Consider the following 19,889-nt stretch of genomic DNA (forward strand, 5'->3'; position numbering starts at 1 on the left):
ACCCAACTCGATCATCGCGGATGTAACGCCATTTATTGCCCTAGCACCACCTGGTGGAGACCATTCGGTTTCATTGAGATACCTTGCGAGACACGTTGCTTGTTGTTGCTGCTGCTGCATTCGCTTCCTATTGCCTCGGCACACTCGGTACCGTCACGCACATCATTTGCTTTCCCATTCGAACATTCTTTTAACGGCTACGTAACTCTGCATCGCACTCACGTTGAGAATATACCTCCCCAAAGGTTTTCTTTGCGGTGCAACCTCCGGTGTAGCTGTGTGGGGAGCGGTGGTGTAGCGGTTAGCGTGCTGCGCTATGAACCCGGCCACCCAGGTTCGATTCCCGCTCACGGCCAACACCAGTGACGATTATCTAAAGCGGTCCTGGGCCTCCCGTAAGTCGACTCAGCCTCAAATGAGTATCCGTTGCGGTGTAAACATCGCCACTGGGAAGACAAAGGCGGTCGGGCGTGGTGCTGGCCACCCACCCCCTCGTGTACCGTTCTGGTCTTCATAGGTGCTCGCTAACAGCACTTGCCCCTACAGTCTGTTAAGGCTATACGGGGGGTCTTTGTTTTTTGTAGCTGTATACAAACTGTGGTGAGACGCGCCCAGTCAGACACTGAAGATACCTTGTACGATTACTTATTTTGGTGACCACGCACGGCTACACTCCAATGTCAGGTTATATCTTACAAGGCAGACGGACCATTTTTGTCCAACGTGATGCAGTACAATAGCATTACCAATCACTCGTAGATCTTTACTGCCCACCACAATGCTATTCATTGCCATTTGATACAGAGTGCATGGTGAACAGACCAGACTCTGCCAACGATTTGTACTCTACAGGAACATTCTTTGGCATCAACAGTCGATATATTCAGGCTGGTTCATGTCATGCATTCCATTCATTCAGAAATGTTCACTCTCCATGACAAAAATACAAGAGGTTTCGAATGCACTGACCATCACCGGTTACAGCAAGAGGTGGCTTTTACTGCCAGTTAAAAGACTTCACAGGTTTTAAAGCTGTACAAAGAGAGTTCATGAATTCACCGCACTGTGGTAACATCACTTTTAATTGTTTATTTCTTTCATTTTTTTTCTTTTAATAGCTACAACAAAGTGCATAGCATATACCGTTTAATCAACAAGCATCAAGTACAATGTTCACCTTTCCCGATCGTAACATTGCACAAGTTTAACAATTTGCACACATTAGTATACATCATCCAAAAATCCAAAAAACATATGTGAGATAAAGAAAAAAGCATGTATGTTATGTGACCGAAATATAGGACATTGCTTAAGCTCTCGTGGCTGATACAATCCCAAGATTTCAAGTAATTGTCTGTAAAGTTGATGCAGCCCTAGAAGTGTTCACAGTGCCTTCACAAGTGGGGCTTGGATGGTCAAGTGATGCACTTTCAGGGCTGAGTGAAAATCAAAATGTCTCCCAAGTTACAGAAGCTTACAATATGGAATGTGGCAATTAAATCAGCTTTGAAAAAATCCATTGCAAAGCAATGCATCAGTGTTTACTTTTGGGACTGGACCTAAACTGCTTGAATCCTTTGACATTAAACCTGCTCCAACAACCGATAAAACAGATGGAGAAACCTGGAGAAACACAAAAACAGCGTTGCAAAAAAATAAAATATTGAAGAGCTGCGTTGTCAAGAACAGCAGTGCATGCTGGTCCAGTTATGGCTGAAATGAAGCAATGTACAGTTGATAATCACTTCTTAAAGTAGATTGGAGACCTTCAGATTGGAATGCCGTGTTTATAGATTCCATAATATTCATACTAATTTGTTGTGATGGGACAGGTCAACCATAACAAATGATAGAATTTGAAAAATATGAATATCTGACAGTTCAACAAAAAAATAAGTACACGCTGGGACCAGCATAAAACCAGACGTTAACACCAGCCTGTATATTCAAGATGCGTTCACATCTTATGTTTAAGCATCAATGCAAATTAATGCTTAATCTTCAATACATATTTAAGAGGTTAAATAGTATACAAGCATTTCGATGGCCCTTAATATCAACGGTTGCAGTGTGTTGCAAGACACTGTATGAACTGCAAGTGTCTATCCAACGATGGCTGCATTCCTCCTCAACCCCTTCTTGACAATGCAATCTGGTTTTAATGACCCGTTACTTCTGATCCAAATGGACACTTTAGGATGGGGCCCAGTCAGCCAATAGATTAATGGCATTGAAACAGTAGCAAATTAGAATTAACTAGAAATTATCATGTTCAAGCTACGGAACTCAAGTCAGTTTCTTGCTTTAATAATCTTTTCCATGGTGCAGGAAAGCAGTGACATTAGTCTTTAGTCACCACAACTGCCTAATGATTTTTTCACCAACATATGCTGGAATACCTGTGGACTTAAGAGGCACTTGCATTATTTCATTACCGAAAATTATTCAAAGCACAAAGGAGTTGCTTGGTTTCTCACTTGCTGATTCCAAAAAGGCAGAATATGATCGTTTAATTGTCTGCAAATGCACTGAACACTGTAGCAATGCATTTTAATGGATTTCTCAAACCTCAAGATAATGGCCTCAAAGACCCGTTTATATAATATAAAGTACAGTTCAAAAACACATCTGGATTCTATACAGATACTACAAGAAGCCCACAGAAGAATACAGTCCCATATGAACAAGATATTTAACAAAAATCAGCTTTTGAAGAGATCAGCAGCTTTTATAGAAGACTTCAACTGTACTACACTCTACTTTGGCAACAAATACAAATCATTGCCTTAATAAGCATACCTACACACAAGCCTCTGACATACCCTTGATAAGGCATGCATCATTCAGGGATCCAAACAAAAGCATCTGTCAAACAACTAGCAATTTTTTTTTTATAAATCTTGGGAATAAAGCCATATAATGGAACTGACATTCACAAGCCTGAAGTATAAACATACCTGTACCTGCTTAATACAACAATACTCCAGTCCTCAGTCTAAATGCTTCACCGAAGTCATTTATCTGTATGCCAAAGCTCTCCTAAATCAGATGTAAACTAAAGATACATTGCACACATGCACCAATTACCAAGTATGAACGATCTATCATGCCCAGGCTTCAGGACTGGAGTTTGTGAACAATTGGTCAGATGTACAAGGGTAGAATAGGTCGAGAAATCTACAAATATACAGTGTGCAATTAAGACTTGACAGCCTGTGTATTGGATTTCAATTGTACGAGGCTGTAAGTATCTGTGTATATATTACGGCAGCAAAATTGAACAGTGAAAAAAATATATAAATGTAAGTGTCACACACTTTCCCTTATCGAATTTAAATTTCAGCGTGAGCGTTTACAATTCATCACCAACTATTTTGGTGAAAAAATAACAAGGGCAGCTGAAGCCTCTATGTGCGATATTGGCTTGGGAAAGGCATCATCATCATCAGTCGGGTTGGCTGCACCACTTCATTCATTCCACTTGGAGCATAGCTCCCTCCATCAATCTACAGGGGGGGGAGCAGGTGGTTCCCGTCTGCCATTCTAAAGAAACAACAGATTCACTGCGTTAGCATAACATGCAAAAAACTCATGCACCATTTGTATTTTTCAAGACAGCCTGCCACAGCCTGGTTGTAACTTGTGAACAACACCAAAGATTGACAACAATCCTGTTGGGCTGTTGTTATCTGATGCACAGAGGCATATTTAATTCGACCTTGGATACACAGCAAAAATTATTATGTACCTGTGAACACGAAGCTCGCGTTGGTACTAAATCACCTGGCTATATGCACTTTACACAAATCCATAAAATAACCCTGCTAAAGTTAGAACAATTAAGGTATTGCCAGGAGTGCATAAAATTGCATGAACAAAACTCAACATGTTCATCTTAACACTGCCTTGTAACAAAAAATACTTAACAGGATACAATCTCCCAAACTGCTGAATAAGGACCATTATCTGAAACTCATAAGGCAGCAAGTACAAAGTCACAAGGCAGTGAAAAGTGGAGTTTTTCTCATATTTGGCAAAGTTAAAATAAACTAAGCAGTTAAAATGCAGTCTTTGCTTTAAAAAAAGACTTAATTTAAAGGCCGTGTTACTGCAAAAAATATGACACTGCAAATAGAGCCAGAAACAAGCACATGCTGCATAAACTCAAAGTTGGTGAATAACACTGCTGCCCTAAAAGGAAGAAAATATTAAATAGGCAATGTTTCAGGCAATGCTCCATCACCATCTCTCCACTATGAAGGGACATCGCCTGAAACATCACAACATTATATATATATATATACACTCCATATACAGAAGTGTTACAAGCAAAAAAATGTTGAGTCTTGGTTACTTTAGACCGTGTGTTAGTCAAAATATAACTCACCTGGTTGTCGTGCCCGGTCGGCTTGGAGTCACCACGGCCTCGCAGGCTCGACGGCCGAAACAGGAACAATACCAGCGCCAGCACAACCCAGCCCATCATCACCATCGTGAGCGTAGGGTCCATGCCCCCTGCAGATTGGCTTGGCCCAGGCACTGTGAGGGTGCAAATCAAGTGAGCAAAGCAGTCAACGCATGAGGGCGCAAGATTCTCTTTACTCATCTCTCAAACCACAGAGGAAAAATATATCTTGAGATGTTTTTTTTTATTCTTCCAGCTTTTAAGCATATGCAGGAATTGTTTACATCATTTATACATCAACAGATATACATAAAAAAAACTAAACAATATTTGTTATAGTCTTGGTTCTTTCGGTAAAGTCACGTAGAAGGGAAACAATTAAATAATAAAACAATAAAAGTATCACGACATTTCGACTGCAACACAAGCAATCATCATCAGGTATGAAATCCAAAGCAAGAAATGTTTTATATTTTATTATTTTATTGTTTCCCTTCTACGTGACTTTACCGAAAGAACCAAGAATATGAATCCCTGCAATCACGAAAGCTTTACATCGAAAAATATTTGTTATGTAAGGTGAACTTCTTTCGCACCATATGTAGCCAACCGTGCTCATAGGAGGTGTGGTTCTGGAGAACATGCCCTAAATAGTCAATCACAAACACATGTGTAATTCTAATATCAATCCTGAAAAGGCTGCTATTAATAGAATGGCAGCAAACTAAATGAGGAGTTTAAACAAATCAGACGTGGAAAGCATCACGAAACACAAATAATATTGGAAAATACCCAGGTAGGAACTTCAACATCCACAGCCCAAGTGACAAAGTTCAACTTAATGCATTTCGAGTGGCACAGAATGTGAGTCAAGCTCTTGGAAACGCTTTCAGCTTCGATGATTAGGATTACATCGTATGTATAGCAGTTTTGGAACTACGAGTGTAGCTATACAACTATTTCATTTCCCAATGTATTTAATCAGTGGAAACCTATTTTTAAGCTTTAGCTATGAGATATGCATACCCATCTGCGACATCAGTGACTATATGATTTCTATAACACTTACAAAAATACATTTGTACCATAATTGTCCCTTTAACACCAATGGTAATAACTGGCTTCCTAATGTAAACATGCTGTTAACCACAAAATATTTAAAATATATATATATTCCCAAATGCATAAAACATTCTTGAATTCCTTTACTTCTGCTGCCACCATGAAAAACAATCTTGGGATATCAACATTTGCTGTTTCTTTTATTACAGCCTCTAGTTTATCGATTTAAAACCTTTACACAAAATTATCAATGCAAAAAATGCTGTTTTGAGGAACGCAAAATTGTTAACACTGCATCCAGTTACAGTAATATCAAGGGTAGGTGTAATAGATGAATGGACCACTGACGTGCAGGAACAAATTCAGCCAAGACCTTGAATAAAAAGGATATTTATATATTGACACTTACACTCCTGAAGGCATTCATTGTCGGTGCAGTAGCCCTGGGAATGGCGAAGCTGCAAAACAAATACAATTTTGGGCACCATTTTCAACACAAACTATGAATTCAAACATTGACGTTTTTCAGAAATGGCACATAACTTCCATGTATCAGTCTCGCATGACTTCAATCAAACACGTCTTTAGCATGCACAAACTGTCTAAACATTTAAGTTAGCATATAAATGTTGTTCTTCCAAATATAAAAAATCGTTCTCCATGACAATGAGGTCACATGCAAATTTGTGTATTTAATAGCTTGCTATTGTCAGCAAAAATGACAGATTTGTTGCACCAAAAATAATAATAATAAGCCGATGGGCATCTGGACCAAAGTTTTTCCAGCATTACATTTTTAAGGATGCAAGTTGTGGAATAGTTTTACTTTATACATCTAAAGAGCGGGGCATGGTATATTCAATACCACTAAGGGCCCTCAATGAACAAACCCCTTAGAGCCCATTCAGCACAGTACAGCAAAACTGTACACAATATATTTAATGAAATTGTATATCAGTTGTAAAAATATATGGGGTATCTTAAAAATAACAATGAATCGATGACGTGCATCGTCAACATAACCAAATTATGTACGCACATAATTGACTATATACCGTATGGAAATTGAAATGTAAGTATTAAGCATGATGAATATGACACAGAAGCACATAACTATGGAATATATATATACACACCACATGATCTAGCATCATGGAAACTTACAGAAATGTTCTGTATTTTTAAACATTTATAAAGCATCTTCTTAGTTCTTTCGGTAAAGTCACGTAGAAGGGAAGTAATAAAATAATAAAAATAAAACATAATAAAATAAAATAATTCTCACGACGTTTCGGCTACAACGCAAGCAGCCGTCTTCAGGTGAAGAATGAGACAATGCCAAGCTAGGAGCTATATATAAGCTGCGTTGGAGGTGGAGGAAAGAGCGCCTTAACAAAAGAATGTGCATGTGAAGAGGAATTTAGCATATTCATGGAAAATGCGTAGGAGGTGGGCGGGGGGGTTTCAAAGTCATATTATGCCCATGCATTCAGCAGGATCAACAGCACCAAGGGGGGGGGGGGTGCAGGGATTAGCAGTAACAAAGGAAAGGAATGTTAATGATATGTAGCTGCAGTTACTCAACCACCACGTAGAAAACTAAAGTATAAACTACATAAAAAACTAAAGTATAAATAGCATAGCACCATCAGTATACTTACTATACTATACACTAAGCTGAGTTACTAACAGCAAGTAATACATTACAATTCTACGTCGTAAAAATTATATAATATGCTTCCATCTAAACTTTATTCTATTGCATCACACGAGCATATACCGTACTATATACTGCCAACATTGAATTATATACTGTATTGCTGTAAACCAACCTATATCTTATACATTTAATATAACACTATGTATTATTCTACCCACCCTAATGTGTGTCGAAATGGTTTATTACGTCCTTCCAATGATTGCTAAGCCAGAATCCATCTTCTCGGTTAAAATTGTCTCTGTGTTTGTATATGTGGATCGCCTCATGAACGAATCTCTCATGATAGCCAGATGGCTTGCAGAGAACCTCTGTCTTGGAGAAGTCAATATCATGTGAGCCCACTGAGTTGTAACAGTGATCTGCCACGGCTGAGGTGTTTGTCCTACCGTGTTTCAGGTCAGCTTTATGTTCACGGATGCGGTCCGAGACATGTCGTTTGGTTTCCCCAATGTAACTGCTACCACAGAGGCAACTTAGTTTGTAGACGCCAGGGTACTGTATGTCTGGAACCACATCTTTTACAGACGGTACCAGATCACGGATTTTATGTACTGTGTTGAATCGGACCTGGATCTTGTGTTTAATCAGGATTTTGGAGATCTTTTTTGTGACCCCAGCAATGTAGGGTAAGGTGATGGTCTTGAAAGGCTCCTCAACAGGATCCTTCTTGATGGTTGGAGTGATGGCTTTGCGGATTGTGTAGTCGGAGTAACCATTAACCTTAAGAGCTTGGCGTACGTGTTTGAGTTCACTGGCAATGTGTTCATGGTCGGAGATGCATTGGGCTCTATGATATAGAGTCTTGATGAGGGAATTCTTCTGGGATGGATGGTGGTGGGAATCCGGTTTTAGATAAGCATCCGTATGGGTGGCTTTCCTGTAGACAGAGTGGCTCATTGAACCATCAGGTCTCCTTTTGATTAGGACATCCAAAAAGGGTAGCTTGCCATCTTTTTCGACTTCCATGGTGAATCTGATGGCTGGGTGTATGGAGTTGATGTGGTCGAGAAATTGGTCTAGAGCAGCACGGCCATGTGGCCAGATGACAAAAGTGTCGTCTACGTACCTCTTCCATAAGGTCGGGCGTAGAGTGGCAGTCTGGATGGCGTCCGTCTCAAATTTCTCCATGAAGATGTTGGCTACAACCGGAGATAGGGGGGAGCCCATTGGGGTGCCCTCAGTTTGCTTGTAGAAAGTTTCATTCCAGGTGAAGTATGTATTGGTTAAGCAGTGTCTCACCAGGGGGGGTACCCCAGCATTCAGTCCATGATGAACCAAGTCTTCAATGATTGCGATGGTATCAGGTACAGGAACCTTGGTGAACAAGGAAACCACATCAAAACTGACAAGCAGGTCGTCTGGGGACAGGGCAATCCCCTTGATTGTCGATACCAGGTCAGTAGAGTTTAGTACCGCAGAGGTGGTTTTTCCAGTGAAAGGCCGTAGGATTTCAGACAAAAAACGAGCCAATTTATAGGTGGGGGAGTCTGAAATCCTACGGCCTTTCACTGGAAAAACCACCTCTGCGGTACTAAACTCTACTGACCTGGTATCGACAATCAAGGGGATTGCCCTGTCCCCAGACGACCTGCTTGTCAGTTTTGATGTGGTTTCCTTATTCACCAAGGTTCCTGTACCTGATACCATCGCAATCATTGAAGACTTGGTTCATCATGGACTGAATGCTGGGGTACCCCCCCTGGTGAGACACTGCTTAACCAATACATACTTCACCTGGAATGAAACTTTCTACAAGCAAACTGAGGGCACCCCAATGGGCTCCCCCCTATCTCCGGTTGTAGCCAACATCTTCATGGAGAAATTTGGTGGTTGAGTAACTGCAGCTACATATCATTAACATTCCTTTCCTTTGTTACTGCTAATCCCTGCACCCCCCCCCCCCCTTGGTGCTGTTGATCCTGCATAATGCATGGGCATAATATGACTTTGAAACCCCCCCGCCCACCTCCTACGCATTTTCCATGAATATGCTAAATTCCTCTTCACATGCACATTCTTTTGTTAAGGCGCTCTTTCCTCCACCTCCAACGCAGCTTATATATAAGCTCCTAGCTTGGCATTGTCTCATTCTTCACCTGAAGACGGCTGCTTGCGTTGTAGCCGAAACGTCGTGAGAATTATTTTATTTTATTATGTTTTATTTTTATTATTTTATTACTTCCCTTCTACGTGACTTTACCGAAAGAACTAAGAAGATGAATCCCTGCAGTCACGAAAGCTTTAAATTTATAAAGCAATTTTGCCAAGGCAAGTAGAGGGTCGCAGGACCTCTGCTGTATGCCCAGAACAGTGCAATTGTAAATATTTGCTTTTCAAATTTACATGTGTTCTACAGCCAGCTATCTGCAGCTGCAACCACATTAAAGAGAACCGGGTTGGGTCAAACAAATTGCACAACCAGGTGACAGTACATCCGTAAAGTCTAACATCGTTCAATCTTGATTTGAAGCTTTCGTGACTGCAGGAATCCATACTCTTTGGTTCTTTCGGTAAAGTCACGTAGGTATAAAATAAAATAGATCACGACGTTTCGGGCGCAACACAAGCGTCCGTCATCAGGTGGGAAAGCATGGTCTGCTGCTGATGCAGACTGTTTGAAAAGGTTTGAAATGGGTGTAGCCCAAGGGTCATAAAGAAGTGGCCGGGTCTAGTGATGTTGAAAACAAACGTAATCAAATAGATTTTTTGTGAAAAGTGCACTGTACCTAAACAGTACTGTAATTACGTAGCCAAATTTTGCCAAATGTCAAATATTGCCTTTGCAGATGTAACAACTTGCAAATGTTGTGGATTTACTCTCCAACACACCGGTGAGCTGAAGTAGTGACTAATTAGCACATTTTGTTTTCGTGACAAACCTTACTAATTGGCTGTATCGGGTGGTCGCGGGTTGACACATTTATACTCATGCGATTCAACCCAAAAAACTTTTATCATGAATATTGGTCTCGAAAAGCCTACGTGTCATATTATTTTTGCTTAAAATAAACTTTACTTTGAAAATAAAAAGTTTCAGAGAATTAAATGTGGGTCAAAGACATCTGGACCAACCCTGTAACACTGAGAACCCTTGTTAAAGCATGAGTAAGTCACACTCTTAGCATGGGCCTGGCATTTGCATGTCGCACAAATTGATGATGTTCTTTGGGACGACCGCTTGTATGATCGAAACGTCGTAGTTTTTTTATTTGCTTTGAACCTCTCTACGTGACTTTACCTAAAGACCCAAAGAATATGAATTCTTGCATTCGCCAAAGCTTTAAGTCAAGATTCAATGAGTGATGCTCCACCACTTCATGTTGTGAATGTCTCACTAAACGATTGTGGATAGTGCCGGTTCGTGAAGGGGAGGGGTAGGGGAGACCCAGGATTGGTACAGATATCACTCACCACCACGGTTAGCCGTGGCTAGGAATATAACTCAAAATTGTGTTCACTGCTGCCCGTGTTATGCACATTAATACACCTAACCTGGTTCGTGTGTGTAAACATGGTTGCACTGGCAGCACCTACACCCAGTTCCATTGTTTTATTTGTTTGGTTGCACTACCATGTATCCAGTCCGACCAGTTCAACATAGCACCTGGCCTCTGGTATGCAAGCTTGGAACGAGTTAGACCACAAAGTACTTTGCATATTAAACTTACAGTCATACAACTAGCTGTAAGGAACTCTGACTTTTATATGTTCATGGATATGACCGTCCGTCCCCAACATAAGCTTAGGTAATTCTTACACCATCACTAATCAGTATTTTCCAATAAACGTAACTATTTTGATGATTCCTTTGCATAAGACAATTATTAAGCGAGCAACTTGGCGTAATATGAAAACATATTTGAGGAATACAATCATAAGTTCAAGAGCACACTAATATCTAACAGTATCCATTAATAAATTACAAATTTTTAAAAATGTATTTGCGAAAAATTTAGAGGGTATTATAGATGCATACAACATTAGAATGAGCTACAGAGTAATGATGTCTTTCTGACTTTCAAAAACTAGAGTCAACAGCACACAATTAGTAAATGTCAGGGAAATCACGTTGATTATAACCGAACTAATGGCAAGAATACAGCCAGAAGCCAATCCACATTGGCCACATCCTCGAACGCAGAGGATGTTCACGGGAAATTAAAAGCCACACATTCTAATTATGTATAGAAGCAGAAGCGCGGTTATGTGCACATGTCCTTTTTCCTTTTAGGCCAGCATTTTAGAAAACAAGTTTATGTTTTAACATGTAGCCTTTCGCGACCAATATCATCCATAAGATCTAACCCAAAAAACTCTATTATGAAGTTTATGTTTTATTCCACTCGGTTATGAAGCCACATATAAGATGTAAATATCTATTTTTAACTAATACGTATTTCTGAATGTAACAGGAATTAGAAATATGTCCTCATGTTAACACACAAATATTTCATGGCAATCAATTGTTTTATTTGCAAGGCAATTTGCTGTCCAACAAGATACAATTGTCTTGGACTGTACACCTTAAAGATGTTACAGGTTACCATAGATTTTTTTTAAACATGACTTCATAGACGTCTATTTAAACGGAGTTTTAAATGACTACAATCTTCAATGCTGGCCTGAAAATAAAATACGCTCTACAGTGACAGCTGCAAAATATCACGTGGAATTAAAATAAACTCAATGTTTGGAACGATGCTCAATGACATATGTCAGTATTCAAATTCTGCAGTTATCAAATTAAGCATACGTTTATATTATGATCATGAGCTGTTCAAAAAATGTTACGACCAATTTTTCAACCATTAAAAAAAATCACTTGCTTAATATTAAAGGTATACATAACAAACAGGAATTAAAGTAATGTATTTCAGCAGGACTACAATCATCCAATAATTCCTGCAATTCGCAGATTATTGGCGGTGCGAGACTCCTCCCGTAATCCATGAGAATGTTGCTCAAGAAATGCGCGTTTTTCAGCGGATTTCTGGAAAATTATCATCATAAGGGTACTGTGAGCTTGAGGTGCATTATTTATGATTTGCCCTTGTCTTCCAGGAGCTGCTTATTATCCCATAATCCACGAAACACCACGTTAGAAGCATACGCAGAATAAACCGATCGACGGCAACCTCCTAATACGCAAATTTTTCAATGGAGTCATGCGGCTTTATTCTCCCATCATCCGTGGCACACCACGTCGGCACAATTCTATTTTTGGAAGATTACGGGACTAACCACGATGCCCCACTGATTACAGGATCTAATATGCTCTCCCTCAAATCACTGTGAATTACTGGAGTCCATTTATTTCCAAATATCAAAACTGGTGTTTTCTGTTTCTGTTGCAACATATTTATGAAATATCAATGATTATTGTAGACGTTTTCCTCAATTTGCACAGGCATCTTACCAGGTTAATAAGCCTTTGCATGGCATGCTCTTGAGAGCAAACACACTCGCATGGGTCAAAGCCTCCTTCCGCCATGGCTGCTGCGCTTTTTTTCCTGCAAAACAAACAGAAACCTTGTGTAGCGTTATTTTAAAACAAGCATCAATACAGACACCCAGCCAACCAGACTTCAATACATGGGCCAGTAATTTCATGTTAAACCGCATCCAATACAACTTAGTTGTTAAAAGTATCATGCTCGTGTGACAGGAGTGTTTAAATATGCAACGAGTTGATTCAAGCCAAAAACGTGAAAAAAACATTCTCGGTTTCATTGTGTTAATTATATGAAAAGTCTGCCTAAACTTTGTGAAAAACCAAAACTAGAGACATGTGCCTGCGACATGGTGTACACGAAAGTACGTCCTCTTCCTACACCACTTAAAAGTGCTTAGCATAGATTATGAATTATGTACATGTGTAAGGTGTAAGATAATAGCAGATTTCTGATTAAAATCTCAGGAGGTTTCTTACCAAGCCATAAAGGTTGTAAAGCACTTGCAGTTAGGATTTTCCAGTGTATTAAAGTTTGGACATACCTTACATGTTCATATTTAAGTGTTCAGCACGGCGAAATATGGTCAAATAGACCGTACAACCTGCACAGTGTAGTAGGGAGATGCTCATCCAGAAATGTATTGTGCGTGTATATGTACGTGTTATTATACACTACAGGATAAATTCGATTCATCCTGTGGTGTATAATATTTCTGAAATTGTTGGGCATTAGACAAATTTGAAAATAAAATGAAACAATACAAATCTACATTCAGGCAACCCATAGAAATATCCATATGGCTTTGGTACATCTCAAGTACGTACTTAATCCTAACATTGAATGTCACTGTATATTCATGGCAAAAACCTGAAATGGATCAGTTTAACACACATAGATGACAGTTTAGATATTTTTAAACAACCGAGCATACGTCAATATTTGCATGACAAATACGTACAGCATTTAAAATACACCAAAGTTTCCGATTACAACATTGAATACACATGCACGTATTGTGTACAATATGCCATGGCATACGCAAAAGCAATGCCGCGGACTGAGGGGAAGGAAATACAAAATCAAGTTTCATGTTCAGAACTATGTTTTTAATGAAACCTAAAGATATTGAAATGTAAACGTATGTCTCTCTTCGCTATGTATGTGCCTATGGCAATATCTCCACAATACCTCCCAGGATGTCTGAGATGTACGCTGTATACCAACGCATGACCCCCTCTTCAAAAAAATAAGACTTGAGGGCGAGGCATTACGGGATAAATAAGATAACTATGAATCATTGTGCATCGCAAATATATATTTTGTTTGGGCTCAATGTCAAATGGAACCCACGCGTGCGTCATTAGCTAAGGGGGGCGCTGAAGTCTTTAACTTCTGACCAAATGAGCCTTGGGCGACTTCTGAAAGCCAACAAGAATCCCAAAAACAAATACTTGAACTTAAAGTCTCGCAGTGACGTCTATTTATAAGCTCAAAAGGGTCATTTTTTCATCAATTTTTTTCAAACCATCTTATCTTTTTGGATACACAATTAAGACTAACTACTTTTTAGTATTTTTTTCTCCAATCTCGTTGGCCTGCGACGCTTCCAAGCTCGTTTTGGTTCAGAAGCGCATCTTCCTTTTCATAGCAGTAACACATTTTGGCAACACGCGCTTGCGAATGTTACTATTGTGCAAATGTAACAGACGGGATTTTGGCCACTCCGCTGCTGGATGAGGGCCTACCCACGCTGTACGAATTGTGTGTGTGTGGGGGGGGTGGTTTGGCCATATACTTGACCCACGCTGGTCATTGTGAGTTGATAAAGTTGTGTATAGAACACTATTATTGCACTGCCCTCTGCTGTCCACCGCGCATTCTACAGCCTATAGCACCTGTCAAACATGCGTGGGTTACCATTCACCCGGGCACGATCCGGGTTCAACCCTGCTTTCGCTTGTTGAGATACGATATCGATTTTTTTGTATCAGTTTCATGGCTATCAACACATACGGTTAACCTGTATTCTTGTACAGGGAAATTGCGATTTCATGTCCATACGGCGTACATCCGTTTCAATACGGACACTATTTTATTTTTTGGTGTTTATGAAAAGGGGTTGACAGATTATGTACAGTATGTTGAACTTATTTCGCACTGTATGTAGCCAACCATGCTAATCAGGAGATGCGTGGGGGAGGGCAACGATAACAATTAACAATACAATCACTTACTACAATGATAATGTTATCTATACAATCACTATTACTACAATGATAATGTTATCTATACAATCACTATTACTACAATGATCATGTTATCTATACAATCACTATTACTACAATGATGTTATCTATACAATCACTATTACTACTATGATAATGTTAACTATACAATCACTATTACTACAATGATCATGTTATCTATACAATCACTATTACTACAATGATCATGTTATCTATACAATCACTATTACTACAATGATGTTATCTATACAATCACTATTACTACAATGATGTTATCTATACAATCACTATTACTACAATGATGTTAACTATACAATCACTATTACTACAATGATAATGTTAACTATACAATCACTATTACTACAATGAAAATGTTAAATATACAATCACTATTACTACTATGATAATGCTAACTATACAATCACTATTACTACAATGATAATGTTAACTATACAATCACTATTACTACAATGATAATGTTAAATATACAATCACTATTACTACAATGATGTTAACTATACAATCACTATTACTACAATGATAATGCTAACTATACAATCACTATTACTACAATGATAATGTTAACTATACAATCACTATTACTACAATGATAATGTTAACTATACAATCACTATTACTACAATGATAATGTTAACTATACAATCACTATTACTACAATGATAATGTTAACTATACAATCACTATTACTACAATGATAATGTTAACTATACAATCACTATTACTACAATGATAATGTTAACTATACAATCACTATTACTACAATGATAATGTTAACTATACAATCACTATTACTACAATGATAATGTTAACTATACAATCACTATTACTACAATGATAATGTTAACTATACAATCACTATTACTACAATGATAATGTTAACTATACAATCACTATTACTACAATGATAATGTTATCTATACAATCACTATTACTACAATGATAATGTTAACTATACAATCACTATTACTACAATGATAATGTTAACTATACAATCACTATTACTACAATGATAATGTTAACTATACAATCACTATTACTACAATGATAATGTTAACTATACAATCACTATTACTACAATGATAATGTTAACTATACAATCACTATTACTACAATGATAATGTTAACTATACAATCACTATTACTACAATGATAATGTTAACTATACAATCACTATTACTACAATGATAATGTTATCTATACAATCACTATTACTACAATGATAATGTTAACTATACAATCACTATTACTACAATGATAATGTTATCTATACAATCACTATTACTACAATGATAATGTTAACTATACAATCACTATTACTACAATGATAATGTTATCTATACAATCACTATTACTACAATGATAATGTTAGCCGGCGAGGATGGGGGGCACAGCAGTACTAAACAATCAACATAGACTCCACTTGCCATCTTAACCATTACTAATCAGCATTGCTACTAATCTTACATCTGCCCCTCCGACCAGCACGGTTAGCCTACGTACGGTGCGAACAGAAGTTGAACACACCGTACATACAACAGTGTGAGTAGCAAGGCTTAATTTAAGCCGGCGCTGTCCAGGGCCGAGCTCTGGGGACACAAATTCACCGCAACCCTCCCTGACAAACCCCAAACGACGACGATTTGAGAGGGGGGGGTGGTGGTGGTGTGGTGGTTAAAAGCGCCGCCTAAATGTTGTTTCCACGATAAAAGAATCGCCGGCTATTACAGTACAAGTAGGGTGACCACGAGACGCGAGTTAACAGCGATGTCAAGGAGGGCCCCACGGGCCCACGGGCCCTCTGGCTCGCCTCGCCAAAACAAACCCCGACAACAACAACGACGACGGCTGCTGCTGGCGACCTTAGCGAGTAAATCGCGTGCCTTATAGCGTCGTGTCTCTGTGCTACTGCTGCTGCTGTCGTCGTCGCCGTCACGTTTACCTTGGTGGTCGTGAACTTTCAGAGAAGAGACGGCGAGCGAGCGAGAGAAATCGCGACGAGGGGTGACGAAGAGGACGAGGATGAAGGAAGGAGGCGTCGGCCGCTCTTCTCGATCACGGCCACGCGCCACGTAGGGCGGCGTGAAAATACCCGGATAGACACGCCACGAGCCACGCCCCCAATCGCTGCTGAGCCACGCCCACCCCCCGTAGGGCCACGCCCATCCCCCGTAGGGCTACGCCCATCCTGTATGGCCACGCCCACCCCCGTCGGGCCACGCCCCCACTCGCTGCTGAGCCACGCCCACCCCCCCGTAGGGCCACGCCCCCACCCCCGTAGGGCCACGCCCATCCCGTATAGCCACGCCCATCCCCGTAGGGCCACGCCCCTTCGCGTTAAGCCACGCCCACTCCCGTATGACCACGCCCCATCGCGGTAAGCCACGCCCCTCGTGGTAAGCCACGCTCCCCCCCCATGGGTCGCTTGATTGGCAAAGGGGGCCACCCATTTAGTCCGTACGCATGGAGGGGGGAGGGGGTTAACCTAAATGCGTACGCTTGCGTATGGGGGGTCTACTGACAATGTACGTACGTATAGGAAACGGGTGGGGGGGGGAGTGAAGCCTCGATAATAATTTATCTACATTAGCCTTCAAATGAGTTAGATAGTCCGGCGGTGGACTACCTGTTTGCTTAAACACGTTAATATGATTAACCATTGACGGCCTTCGGCCAGGAAACTCACAAAAACAATCGCACACGAACGACGCATTCACGCAAGCACCCGATGCTCCGTTTTGAAGTTTTAAAATGAAACATATTTGAATTGCATTGTTTTGAATTAGATCATTTTATTTCTTCATTAAAATCTTATATTATTTTACACCTGGAAGACTTCATTGAAAACGACATTTCGTGTGAATTTTCTCTCGTCGTAAAGTAGATGGCCTTGCTGGGGGTTCGGTTCGATGCGGACTTTCACCTGTTGGGGATTGCGGGATCGAGATAAGGCTATACAGAGCTGGCCATGCGAGAAGACCGCCTTCTGCAGATCGATTACAACGTAATCGAACCTCTGTCCGTGCGCCTTCATCGTTCATGCAGGGGGCGCGTAGGTTTGCAGCGCCCCCTGCATGAAAACGACAGAAAGTGCTGCGTTCATCACAGATAAAGTTGTGCGCTTATATAAGAGTATCCTTGATCGTTTCTGCGTGGATTAAATATCGGCCGTTCTATAGGATTCGGGGGGGTGGGGGGGGTCTAAAGAGTCCGCGTGCGTACAGGGAGTGGGGGTAGGGGTCAAGTTTTAACAGATTTTTGCGTACCTACTCAATGAATGGCCTCTTACTCTCAGCAACATGTAACCGGTGTGCCGACTTACTCCTCTTCATCCCCTACGGGACATGAGGCTACAATGAGATATCTCCATCTGTTCCTGTCACTGGTGTGCTGAAGTAGTAACTGATTGGCACGTTTTTGTTTGTATGTGTCAAACTGTACTAAATGGCTGTGTCGGGTGGTGGTGGGTTAACGACACATTTATATTTACGCGATCTAACCCACAAAAACAGTATTATGGATAATATTGGTCGTGAAAGCCTACGTGTTAAACATAATAAATTAATACTCTTTGGTTTATTCGGTAAAGTCACGTAGGTATAAAATAAAATGATTGCTTGTGTTGCAATCGAAACGTCGTGATTTTTAATTGATTTTATACCTACGTGACTTTACCGAAAGAACCAAAGAATATGGATCCCTGCAGTCAGTCAACTCAGGAGCACTGCAATGTGAGGGTCGGCCGAATTCCTAGCACCGGGAAACCGCGGGACTTTCCTCCTAGGGACCCTTCGAATGAAAACCCGTTGTGCCAGGCAATCCCCCGCCAGCACACTACGTGTGTGCCCTGCGGGTGTGTGCTCAGTGTGGGGGCCAGGGGGGAGTCGCGGCGCTTGCAGAGTTGATCCGAGGCCTTGCCATCATATAAGTCAGGGGTCACCAAAATCACGAAAGCAAAACAGGTTTAACTACGTACAGAAATTAAGGAAAGAGATGTTGGGACCGTGTGTTATCTTGTGTGGTCTGGGATTGTTTTGTTGTCTTGCTGCCTTGCCCAATCTTGCATTTCGTGTAGAAAAATCGGCATGCAATTTGTACTATTATACTGTCTTTTTTTCGTGACTTGCTTACCTTTTGTCTATTTTTCACTCCGATCGTTATTGTATTGTTTGCTGTAACTTTCTGACCCGTCCCTACTGGACATCTGTGAAGAGCTTCGTAGCACATAGGATTCCTCCAGGATAAAGATTCTGATTCTGAAAATCGATTAATAGATACATTCCTGCTGCAAGACTTTGCTGTTTTTTCCAGGATTTTTCTGTTGCGTATAGTCACTTTAAGATGTTTCTTGTTCATGTTTTTGTTTTGTTGCGGTTGCACCCGAGTCAAGAGCCGCATGGCTCACAGGGTTTTACCTAATAAATGAAACTGAACCAATGGGTGGACTCCCGACGCCATGTAAATCATTGGGGTTTTAGCTTACTTCACGCTGATCGGTGCAGGTTAGTGACGTGGGTGTTGTGGATGGGGGGTGAAACAATATTTGACCTCACAAACCAAAATCTAAATTAAAAAAATATAAACTATTTACAAAAATGAAAGCTGATTAAATGACAATTCATAATGATTTATCCACTGACTTCACACCATCTCTCAGTACTGCAACACAACAATCTACTCATCACCTGCACAGAAACGAATTTCATTCCTACATCTTCATGGTGAATTACCGGCATCTTGAGCACTTTCTAATTTGGCTGCCTGTCATTAGAATTGATCCTTACACGCACAATACATGCATCAAATCTGATGTTGGAATTATTTTCAGTTGGTCATCATGTGTTGTCCATGTGCAACTCTCACACATATACATGTCTTTACTGCCACCCCTACCCTCATACCCATATGCACACAACTCTCACACAAGCACATGTTCCTGACCCACACCCCCAAAACTTAACAGACTTATTTTGTTTATTCATTCT

At 40.3% G+C, this 19,889-nt stretch overlaps 1 protein-coding gene across 1 annotated transcript; it reads right to left on the reverse strand.

Moving 5' to 3' along the window:
• Positions 1 to 1,064: 1,064 nt before the first annotated feature.
• SMIM14 (small integral membrane protein 14) lies at positions 1,065 to 17,002 on the reverse strand. Its single transcript, XM_061552268.1, has 5 exons — positions 16,847 to 17,002; positions 12,604 to 12,697; positions 5,877 to 5,925; positions 4,388 to 4,539; positions 1,065 to 3,543 (listed from the first exon to the last, which is right to left on the reverse strand). The coding sequence occupies exons 2-5, from the start codon at positions 12,676 to 12,678 to the stop codon at positions 3,502 to 3,504; spliced, it is 318 nt and encodes a 105-aa protein (XP_061408252.1). The 5' UTR covers positions 12,679 to 12,697; positions 16,847 to 17,002; the 3' UTR covers positions 1,065 to 3,501.
• Between the last annotated feature and the right edge of the window lie 2,887 nt (positions 17,003 to 19,889).

Source organism: Lethenteron reissneri, chromosome 16 (assembly GCF_015708825.2).
Source record: "Lethenteron reissneri isolate LAM-NWPU_2019-01 chromosome 16, ASM1570882v1, whole genome shotgun sequence".
Classification (NCBI taxonomy): Eukaryota; Metazoa; Chordata; class Hyperoartia; order Petromyzontiformes; family Petromyzontidae; genus Lethenteron; species Lethenteron reissneri.

Bases quoted from the DNA above. Each gene is read 5' to 3' on its own strand.
- SMIM14 (XM_061552268.1), bottom strand. From the start codon at position 12,678: ATGGCGGAAGGAGGCTTTGACCCATGCGAGTGTGTTTGCTCTCAAGAG. The intron at 5,926-12,603 runs GTAAGATGCCTG...TTTGTTTTGCAG, and splicing joins TGCAAAGGCTTATTAACCTG to CTTCGCCATTCCCAGGGCTA. The intron at 4,540-5,876 runs GTAAGTGTCAAT...GCACCCTCACAG, and splicing joins CAATGAATGCCTTCAGGAGT to TGCCTGGGCCAAGCCAATCT.